Consider the following 10779-nt stretch of genomic DNA (forward strand, 5'->3'; position numbering starts at 1 on the left):
AGGTACCTACATACACACGTTTTGTCTTTGCAGGGGGCTCTGGAGCAGGAGTAAAAACCAATCCTTTAGGTATAACAAACTTGGAGGTCAAACTGAAGACAGGGCAAGTGTCCTTTAGACTCAGCCTTGGAACCTGGAGTCCCTTCTAACTGCTAGAAATAGCCTCCACTTCCCCATCTGCAAAACGGAGTGAATAATCATCCCACCACCTACTTTGGAAGGTAGATGAACTTCCACAGAAAGTGGTAATGACTCCTGCCCCGTGTGTACTCTGTATCAGACAGCATCTTATGTGTACATTTGCAAAGGAGTCCCTGCAATCACCAACAGCTCACATTGGTGGGGATGGGGGTGGGAGTGGGGGGTAGTTAACAGAGCAGTGGTATTCCCAGAGGATTTCCTAAGACACTAGGTTTGGGCCTGGGACCAATTCTACCAGATTGGTGGTTTCCCATTTGCTGATCTTGAACTCAACATCTCCTAGGTCAGCGGTTCTCAACCTATGGGTCGCGACCCCTTTGGGGTCGAACGACCCTTTCACAGGGGCTGCCTAAGATCATCAGAAAACACATATATAATTACATATTGTTTTTGTGATTAATCACTATGCTTTAATTATGTTCAATTTGTAACAATGAAATTAGGGGTCACCACAACATGAGGAACTGTATTAAAGGGTCGCGGCATTAGGAAGGTTGAGAACCACTGTCCTAGGTGGTGGAAGCTCTGTTGGGCACTGGGGATACTGAGGAAATCCATTTCCCTGACAGGGCATTGGATTGGTAAGTTGGTAGACTTCTGAGAGTGACAATTGAAATTGAGTCTTACAAGAGGAATAACAGATAAGGGAGAGCCTTTCTGAGGGTGGTGCAACAGATGCAAAGGCAAGGAACGGTGAAGAGCAAGGTATGGAGCATTTGTCAGAGGGGAGCAAGGAGGTGGTGCGCAATGAGTTCTAGATGGGTTTACTCTTGCCTTCTTGGTTCAAAGTTTAGGAAGGCTGCTTGAGTAGCCAGATGAGGGGAAAAGTCTCAGCAAGACTTGGGAAGACAGGCCCTGACCAGTTTGGCTCAGTGGATAGAGCATCGGCTTGCGGACTGAAGGGTCCCAGGTTCGATTCCGGTCAAGGGCATGTACCTTGGTTGCGGGCACATCCCCGGTAGGGGGTGTGCAGGAGGCAGTTGGTCGATGTTTCTCTCTCATCGATGTTTCTAACTCTCTATCCCTCTCCCTTCCTCTCTGTAAAAAAATCAATAAAATATATTAAAAAAAAAAAAAAAGACTTGGGAAGACAGCATGAGGTAGCCCCCCCAGTAGTCTTCCAGCCCCAATCTGCCCATCTGCCCCTGCCCTATCCCACCATCTGCATCTGCTGTGGTCTTGTCAAGGGCTCCACAGAACACAATGCTGGTTGCTCAACTTGTTCAGTGCTTTATTGAAACAAGGCCCTAACAGATGACTCATCAGGGCCTTCAAGCACAGCCCTTCCCACATCCTGAGATTAAAAAGTCAGAGGTGGTTCTGACCTTGGTTTAGCTGCCACCTCGACATTTCCTCTTGAATATTTTCAAACCTTAAAGTGTAAAGATTTTGTCCAGACAGACACATATATACTCCTGCTGAAGGCTGTCACGCTCACTGAAATGCTTCCACCCAGTGGTTTGTGTGCGAGGCATTGTGCATCTACAGCTCTCCATCCATTCATCATCCATCCGTTTGTCCATCCATCTGTTCATTCATGACAAGACAGCAGCAAGTTCTCACAAGTCAGGCCCCAGGGTTCACAGCAGTGGGGGCTGGGCTTCCAGTGAGGTTAAGGACGCAGGCCTTAGCCCTCACCCAGGGGCCCCCAAGTATAACATCCTTTTCCGAGGCAACAGAAGACAGGCCAAGTGGGTAATTAAGGTTTGAGTCCATAACCCCAACTGGACCGGGAGAGCCTAATGGGTAACTTTGGGTGGGGCAGCCCTCCCTTCAGGTGACCGCTTGACCACCTGTGAATGACCTGAGATGGGCAAAAAAATCAGACAGACAAGTCAGGCATGCAGGTAACACTGAAACAGGAAGAGTAAGAGCTTATGTTTGTGCTGGAGGTGTACGTAAGGAGGGACAGGAAACGAGGAAGCAGGAACACGCAGACACACGTAGGAGTGCTACTGAGGGCCAGGGCACAGTGCTACTTCTAGGGCAGGGAGGAGAGCAGCTCTGGCCCATCTTGGGGCTGTGGTTTCCCTCAGCCTCAAACATACAAACAAAGCCTCTAGGAAAAAGGGGACTTTTCTGGACACAGGGAGACAAAGGGTTAACCCAAACAAGGAAGAATAAAAGCAAAAGATTCCTGTTGGACACAAAATACTTCCTTTGAGCTGGACATAATCCAATTTCACTGTCAACAGGCTGGGTTCTTCTAGGAGATGGGGTGTTGGTAGAGGGGGGGGCACCAGGGTATGGAGTATGGTTGGAGTGAGACAAGGGGATCAGGGCTGGGGCGCATGGACAGGACACCCTCACTGTCCTGGGGCCTCCAGCAGATCCTCGCTATTACAGGCCTCTGGGTTGCTGGTGCCCAGGCCACTCGAGGCAATGAAGGTAGGTGAGTCCGTGGCTGGCCTTTCACTGGTCCTGCAGGCGGCTGCAGAGCTCCCTCCGGCTCCGCTCCCCAGCCCAGCTGCGCGTCTTGAGGCGGAAGGTCCTCAGCTTGTCCTTGAAGGCCTCGTGGTTCATGGGCCGATAGTCTTGGGGTTCACAGAAGGTCTAAGGCAGGATGGGAGAGGGCAATCAATATGGGGGAATGGGCAACTGCGGGGGGGGGGGCAATCCTCCTTTCTTCTCTTAGGGTGTTGCCTGGCCAAGCCCTTTCCCTGCAGTCCAACCCTCCCCCAGAGGCTGTGGCCACCCCTGCCTGCGGTACCGGGTGCTGCGGGAAGAACTCCTTGTAGCCGCCTTTGAGGATGTACATCTCAGGATAGTAGAGGCTGGGGTAGTCATTGATGGTTCGATCTCGCTCCCTGATGAAACGGCACCTGGGACCAATGGGTGTGGGAGTCAGAGCTGGGCGTGCATTAGGGTGGACCTCAGGGAACCTGTTCCCTGCACCCACTCCTTTGAGCGCCTTGGGAAGGCTCAAAAGCAGGCACTTTTAGGTCAGTCCGGCTCCTGAGCACTGGAGAGGCTGGGAGTTGGAAGGAAAAAGGAAAACCAAGGGAGCCTGTTTCTAGAAGGCAGTTGCGGAACCATTGTTAGTGTTATCTGGCCTGGACTGGGAAAGGGGAAGAAGAACGAAGAGAAGTTGCCAAAATTCCAGAGATCTGTTCAGGAGGTCTGGACAAGACTCGGTGAGGGAAGGAAAGGACATCTGAACACCAGGAGGGTCAGTGTCACTGAGGACTGGGACAGGGTCCTTGGATTTTAAGGACACTGCTGAAGGCTTGGAATCAGATTTGGGGGCGGGGGTGACAATGGGTAGAGGGTGAGGATTGATGGGAAGGACTGCAGGAGGGAGACAGGGGGAGGGTGCCGTGCACAAGGAAGCAGGGATGAGGTCTGCTTCAGGCGGTCAGATGAGCCAAGAGGCCCAAGCCAAGGAGGGGCTGGGCTCAGGCTCTTGGCCATAGGACGGCTCCAGCACCTACAAGCTTGGGTGGAGCTGGGACTCACATGCGGGGCCCACGCTCAGATGAGAATTCACAGTGGAAAATGAGGATGATTCTCTTGTCCAGGCTACAGGGTGTGATGGGGCTCTGCAGCAGGAACATCTCGGCGTCCTGTTCCAGGGGCAGGTTCACAGCCGTCTGCAGAGTAGCCGGAGGTCAGGCCACTGCCCTGGGCCTGGCTGGCAGACCCCGCCCCTAGGCAGTTCCCATCTTTCAAAAGGGTGACCCCCACCTCTTGCTGGGCAGGACCCTTCCCCACAAGAGGGCGCCCCCACAGATGAAGGATAGAACTGGTGGGTCTTCAGCACCTCTCTGGTCACCCTGCCTCACCTTGATGTGCCCGCCTTCATACTCGTAGGGGTATCTGCAGTCCACAATCACAAACCTCTCCACGATATTGCTGAACTTGCCCATCAGCAGGGCCACCATCTGTAGGAGGCCACGGAGGTGGGTTCCAGCAGGCCAGGGGCTGGCTCCTAACCTTACCCTACCCAGTGCTTGCAGCCTGTTCTCAGCGAAGGTTAACAGACGGACAGCTCATCTGCACATACCGTTTCTGGTGAGATGTACTTGAGGTCTTGGTGCTTCCCATCCACAGTCTGTAGGAGGAAGGCCTGCATGAAGAGGGGAGAGAGAGAGCTTGAGAAAGAGAAGAGGAAGAAGGTGAAATGGGTAAGATGAGGAACAGGAACTGTCCACAGTGGTCACTGTCCAGGATGTTCTCAATCTCGTTGTGACACAAGCCCAAGAGGCCATACCTGATTCGACCTTCAAATTCAGCTCTGATTCCCATATTGAGGAGCAGGAACTGTCCACGGTGGTCACTGTCCAGGATGTTCTCAATCTCCATCGTGACACAAGCCCAAGAGACACCTGATTCGACCTTCAAATTCAGCTCTGATTCCCATAGCAACCGAGAGGAGCCTTTTGGGTCTGATGCCCCAGGAACAACCTTCCAAGGGGAAATGAAGGGGAGCAGAAGCAATGGACTCCTGCCTCTACCTCCAGTTCTGCCAAGCCTGGGAATGAGGCCCGAGGAGGGTCAAGCTAGACGTCTGTTTGGAAATGTTTTCCAAGGTGGAGACATCACTGATGCGTGGACACACATGAGATAGAGTCAGGAGACCGAGTAGAGTCCAGGTGAGAGTAAAGGACAAAGGACGATAGTATGCAAAGGACAGAGCAAAGGGGCCTCTGGTGAGAGAGGGTGGCACTGAAGCAGCTGCTGGGCTAGGGGGCTACAGTTGGCAAGGGGTGGAGCCTGAGGGTCTTGCCAGCTGGTACCTTAGAGTAATCCCCAATCAGTTCACGGTGGTCACTGTCCAGGATGTTCTCAATCTCGTCGTGACACAAGGACTTGGAGCGAAGGACACGGGCTTTCTGTGAGATAGATGGCAGCCAAGATCAGGGGGGAAGCTGCCCCTCCAGGCCCCGTCTGGCTGGTACCCCCCTTGCCTGCACCCTGGCTGAGAAGGGCTTGCAGGGTAGACTGGGAAGGTGGCAGCCCCGCCCCAGGAGGAGGGCTCTCACAGGTTCCTCGGCCTCCTGCTGCTCCTCCAGAGGGGTCACACTTTTCCTCCGCTTGTTCTGTATGGGCAGGTCCCTGTCCTGGGGTCGCTCTAGTCTCTTGAGGACGGGCCGGATCACACCGCAGGGCATGGACGGAGAGCGGAAGAGCCGCCGGCACTTGCTGTACATGATGAAGTCCTGGCCAGGGCAGTGGGTCGGGGGTCAGAGTGCCCAGCTCCTGCTTTCCCCCAATCCCACCTGGAGGGTAGGGGGCCACCCCAGAAGCTCACCTGCTCCTCCTCCTTTTCCAAAGTCTTGACCAGTGGGGCGCTAATGAGGCTCTCCATGCCTGGGGGAACTGAATCAGCGTCCTGAAGCCAAATCAACAAGGATATGGGTCACACCAACAGGCACAGGCCAAATCCCTCAGGCCCCAGTCCTCCAGCGCAGCCTTCTCTGGCCTTGCCAGCACCTCCACACTGGGCAGCCCCCCAGAACCAGGAGGGCAGGGACCCTTCACTGCTGGGGCTTGCACAGAACCATGAGAAACCGTGCAGGGGCGCATTCCCTCCGCCCTGTCCATCCTCCCCTCACTGCAGCACCAGCCACCTGCTCTTCTCTGATTGACCAGAGGTCAGGCTGGGACTCAGTTACCTCAGATTCTTCTGACATTGGGATGCGGTCATAGTCTTGCTGCAGGAGCTCAGAGCTCTCCTCTGGGACATCCCAGGGGGGCAGATGTAGGGGGCCTGATGGAGCAAGGCTGCCTACCTCTAAGTCATCCTCCAGGATGTCCACAAACCCATCATCTTCGTCTGGAACTCCCGTGGTGGGGGTCAGGGGGAAGCGCTGGGCCAGGGGACTCAGCTCCTCTACTTCCATCTTCCGCTCAGGGGTGAGGCACTTGTACGGGTGACAAACAGATGCAGGCTACTCAGTGGTGGGGACCCAAGGCAGTCCTCACCCCTCTCCTTCTGATAAAAGGTTCCCCTGCCTCAGGCTCAATCACCCTCCCATCCCCAGGCTGCCTTCGGGGGCACCTGCCCTGTGCGCCTGCCCTGCAAGGGTCAGCTCTCCCGATGTACCATCAAGTCGGGGGCCGAGCTGGGCCTCTGGGCAAAGGCTTCTCTGCGGTTGGCCCACTCAGCCAGAGCATGGGCGTGGTTGGGATGTGTGGGCTTCCATGGCATCTTGAAGACAAACCCATCCTGTGGGCGGGGGGAGGTGGCGTCATCACATGCCAGAGCACCACCCAGCATGCCCCTCTCTCTCCCTGGAGTGGTCCCTCTCTGGCCTGCGGGAAGCGCACATTCTCCTTATCCTCCTCAGAGCTGTGGGCAGTCTGGTTATGCGCCTCGCTCTTCTTCCAGCTGCCAGGCGCTCGGGCATTGGTGATGTTCCGCAGCACAGGGCTGTGGCCCAGAAGCCTCACCTGGGGAGCCAGGGGGGCAGCAGGTACTGAAGGTTACCTTTCTCTGGCACCAGCCCAGGCCCTACCTCCTCCCATCCCTCCCCTGAATGCCCCTGCCCACCCATTCACCTCCCAAACTCCACCTCCCATGGCCAGACCAGGAGTTGGGCCTTAGAACCCTCCTGCCCTGCCTCGGAGGGCACTCACCGGCAAGGACTGGAAGCGTCGGATGGGGAACTGCTTGCTGCAGAAGGAAACAGGGACACGTCAGGGCTGGAGAGTCTGGGACCGTCGTGGCGAGCATGCAGGGTGCCCCTCCACCAGAGCCCTGAGCACCCTGCCCCTGCCAATGGGGGCAGAGGTAGCCTATGGTAGGTAGACCACCGGAGCCTGTAAGGGGAAGCCCAAGCACTTACCTTCGAACGAACCGGCTAGCTGCCTGGATGGCCTGCTCAAACCTAGGAGAGAGAAGGGTTCCATGCAGCCCACCTCCCACTACAGCCCAACACCCACCTCCAGCATCAGGTCCCCAGTCCACAAGACCTGAGGACCAGGGCTAAGGACAGTGGAAAGGGGAAGTAGGAAGAATGTCAACTATCTGGGGACCCAGCTATTGAGGAGGGGGAAGATGAGAGTCAGCCTGGGATTTTAAAGGCTCCCTGAATGGAAGAGGGCCCAGAGAATGGCAGCAATGGAGACAGCTGGGGTAGGTCAAAAGGTGGCTGAGCGTTACCCAGACAACGGTCATGCCAGCCTGCCCACAGGCCTTCCACCTGTATGCAAATCACCTCAGCGGGGCCATATGGCCGCCAGGAAAGGCATTCATCCATCCCATGATGACAGGCCTTGGCCGACAATGTGGGTGTCTCCAGGGCCTGGATGCCAGCAAGGCTGGGCTTCCCTCCCCTTGTGTGGGGCTCTCTGGGCTCCCCCCAGGACAGCGGCCTGGTTTAGTGTGCCCTTGGATCAGCCAGTTTGCCATGCCAGACCCCCTAGTGACAAACGTGTAGGGTTACACCCTCTTCTCCCTCCTGTGGAATTTTTCAGGACCCAGCCTCTGTCCCACCCCCTCCTCCTGCCTGAGGAGAGGCCAGCAGGCAAGGAATTCCAACAGATGTTCCTTTTGAGGCTGGAGCACAAGCTTCTGTAGATAGGCCCCACCCCCTCTAGCTATGTTACCAGAGACCACCTGCCATGCAGGGCTTTGTGCATCTATGCGTACACTCACACACACACACACACACACACACACACACACACACTCACACACACATACGCTTCTTTCTGAGAAACTGTGTAACCGTCAAAGCAGGTGCAGTGGGGGCGGGCACTGAGGACTAAAATGCCAGGGGGTTGGGCCCCAAGGTGTAGGCAGGTGGCTGTGCCCAGACAACCTGGCATCAGGGATGACCAATTTCATAGGCTTGGTCTCCAATCTGCACCTGAGCCTTGGGGTAAAGCAGGGACAGCTCGTTGCCACCAAAACCTAACCTGCAGGCCCTCCGCCCAATTCTCTTCTCGTTTCCTGTTTGTGAACAAACCCTGTAGCCCAGCCTAGTCTGATCAAAGGCCGTGGGAGGAAAAACAGCCACTGCCCTAAACTCAAAGCCATAGTCCCCCAGCCCAGGCTGGGGATGCCCAGCTGTTCTCACTAATACTTGGCAGCTGCTCTCCCTGTGGAGGCTTGAACAGCTGGATGGGACAGCTGTACTCCTGCCCCACAACCAAGGCGGGTGGGATCTAGCCCACCAGCTCCCTCTCCAGTCCATCTCTCAAAGAGCCTGGTCCAGGGGTGGACAAGAGGGTCAAGTGTCACTGAAGCCAGAGGTTGCTGATAGGATGGCCGAGAGCCAAACCAGCCTGTAGCAACTATTTTGTGTGACCTAGAGTGATACAAGTTTTGAATTAGTTGGACCATGTTTTAAAATTGTGGTATTTCACACACACACACATATGTATAGGCAGAAAGGAAAACAGGACACATACCAGCCTATGTTCCCAAAAGGGCTGACTGGCGTCAAGTATCTGCTGCTCCCAGAGGCCCTGTCCCCACCACCCTGGCCCTGAGCCTACTCTCAGATGCTCCTGTGAGAACAGACCCTTCTCCAAGACAGGGAGCAAGCAAGATCCCAGAACTTAGGAAGGTCAATTAGTCCCCCCACATGGGGACCCAGGGGGGTCTGTCCACTCTCCCAGGCCTCCCCAGTGAGTGTATGCTACAGCTGGGATTCCCAAAGGCAGGTGCCAAATCCTGTAGTGGGGATCCCTCTTCTTTACTCACGTCTGCTCCGCCACCTGGGGGTCCATGGGGCTGGGAGAATCCATGCAGAGCCCTGAGGGGACAGAGTGCTTTGGTTTGAAAGTAGTGCCATTTTCTGTACTCTCCCCCACCATGTCCCAACCCTATTCAGAGAAGGGAAAAAAACTGTTTCTGTTTTAAATCTCGACACATTAAAAAAATGAAGCAAAACCCACCCATGGACCCCAACAGCCCAGGCTGCCCCCCAACTGTCCAGGGCTCCACTCCCTATTTGCTATGAAAACACTTCTACATAGTTTGTAAATCAAAACTTCGTTAAGCATTTTTCTTGAACTGGTTTAAGATCATTTGTTCTGGAAGAGATAACAGCCTTTTTAAAAGGAAAAGATTATAGCTGGGGGCAAGTGAGTGTTATAAAATAACCAGCCTTCCGATCTAATGCCTCCCAGGTGGGGCTGTGGTTCAGGGGCTTTGGTTTTAAATAGGTGAGATCTCATCTCCTGCAGGGGGCCCCGCCCAACCACCGGTTCCGCCTGGATGTGGTGAGCCCCGCCAGAGGAGGGCAGGGGAGGCTTCTCAGACCTCCCGGTTGTTGGAAGGACATTAGTCTGATTGGCAGGGAAATGAGGAGGCTCAGGCAGCCCCCCAAAGTCCCCTGGCACCCCTGGGCCTCACCTGCATCAGAAGATTCAGAGGACTCAGACGACAGGGAGGATGCTGACGCTCGCCGCGGGGACAGGGATAGGCATGTGTGCAGGCTGCCTACCTGACTCTTTGGGGCCTCCCTGGGAAGGGAGCAGGGACCCAGGGAAGTAGAAAGGTAAATGGGGGGTTCAAGGGCTGGCCGGCCCATGTTCCCACCAGCCACCCACTTCTGAAGGGCCCATCCAGCTTCTGCACTGCCCCAAGGTAGGCGATGGCATGGAAAACCTGCCCTCTTCTCTGTAGGCAGGCTCCTACAGAGGCCCTAAGTGTCTTCTCTTCGTTGGTTGGTTTAAGAAAGATCCTCCTGGGTACAGGGGGAGGTGAGCCCAAGACAAGAGGAAGGAGCTGGGCTGGGGATCATCCTGGGGGTGGGGCAGTAGAGCAGCCTCCAGGCAGCGGTTCTCAACCTGTGGGTCTCGACCCCTGAAAATACATCCTGCATCTCAGATATTTACATTACGATTCATAACAGTAGCAACATTACAGTTATGAAGTAGCAACAAAAATAATTTTATGGTTGGGGGTCACCACAACATGAGGAACTGTATTAAAGGGTCGCGGCATTAGGAAGGTTGAGAACCACTGCTCCAGATTAGGCTCCTACCCATCCACAGGCCTTCCTAAAGGGGGAGCCAAGACTTGGGGTTCTGTGGCTGGGAGGACAACCCAGCCCGGACCCTGCAGGTAACTCAGGGAGCAGGACCAGTGTTTAACCCTTTAACCCCCAGGAAAGAACTAGGGGTAGAGGGAGCAGGGGCAAGGGACCTAGGAGAACTGGATTGCTCTGCCTTCTAGTTCCCCTCCAGGCTCACGATCCCCTGCCTGGGGCAAAATGGTGGCGACAGGGGCAATAGGGAGGCAGCATGACGGAGGCACACTGAGGGAGGAGGAGGAGGAGGAGGGGAAAAGAGGATCTTCAGAGTCTGGTGCCGAATAAGAACAGGTCCCCTAGGGTGTAAGCCGCACAGTCCCGGCCTCACCGCCCTTGTCCCGGGTCCCCAAAGCAGGCTCTCCCCGGGATGCCTCCTTACTCGCCTCTCGGATTCGGATCCCATGGGGGGTTCCCCAGGAGGCCCAGGACCAACACCCTAGTGCCGACCTCTCACCCCACACCCGGCCTCCTTGGGGCGCCCTACCTGCCGAGTCCAGCGAGGTCGTGCATGGTCTGGGTGAGGGTGGCGACCGGCGAGAAAGTGGCCGCGCGCTCCGGGGTCCCCAAGAGGCCCTGAGCTCCCCGCCGG

The 10779-nt window shown here is 55.7% G+C and overlaps 1 protein-coding gene across 1 annotated transcript; it reads right to left on the minus strand.

Moving 5' to 3' along the window:
• Positions 1 to 2514: 2514 nt before the first annotated feature.
• On the minus strand, positions 2515 to 10773 carry CDC25B (cell division cycle 25B). Its single transcript, XM_014546489.1, has 16 exons — positions 10675 to 10773; positions 9509 to 9618; positions 8855 to 8906; positions 6990 to 7031; positions 6781 to 6817; positions 6472 to 6594; positions 6248 to 6370; positions 5934 to 6065; positions 5453 to 5533; positions 5184 to 5360; positions 4938 to 5033; positions 4205 to 4267; positions 3984 to 4082; positions 3658 to 3791; positions 2912 to 3023; positions 2515 to 2754 (listed from the first exon to the last, which is right to left on the minus strand). Exons 1-16 carry the CDS (start codon positions 10698 to 10700, stop codon positions 2614 to 2616), a joined length of 1548 nt encoding a protein of 515 aa, XP_014401975.1. The 5' UTR covers positions 10701 to 10773; the 3' UTR covers positions 2515 to 2613.
• Between the last annotated feature and the right edge of the window lie 6 nt (positions 10774 to 10779).

This window comes from Myotis brandtii, unplaced genomic scaffold (genome assembly GCF_000412655.1).
Source record: "Myotis brandtii unplaced genomic scaffold, ASM41265v1 scaffold45, whole genome shotgun sequence".
In the NCBI taxonomy this organism is placed as follows: Eukaryota; Metazoa; Chordata; class Mammalia; order Chiroptera; family Vespertilionidae; genus Myotis; species Myotis brandtii.

Coding starts and splice junctions, on each gene's coding strand:
- CDC25B (XM_014546489.1), bottom strand. CDS start 10,700: ATGCACGACCTCGCTGGACTCGGCAG. Junction 5,034..5,183: donor AGCAGGAGGCCGAGGAACCT/GTGAGAGCCCTC, acceptor TCTATCTCACAG/AAAGCCCGTGTCCTTCGCTC. Junction 4,268..4,937: donor TGATTGGGGATTACTCTAAG/GTACCAGCTGGC, acceptor CTCTTCATGCAG/GCCTTCCTCCTACAGACTGT.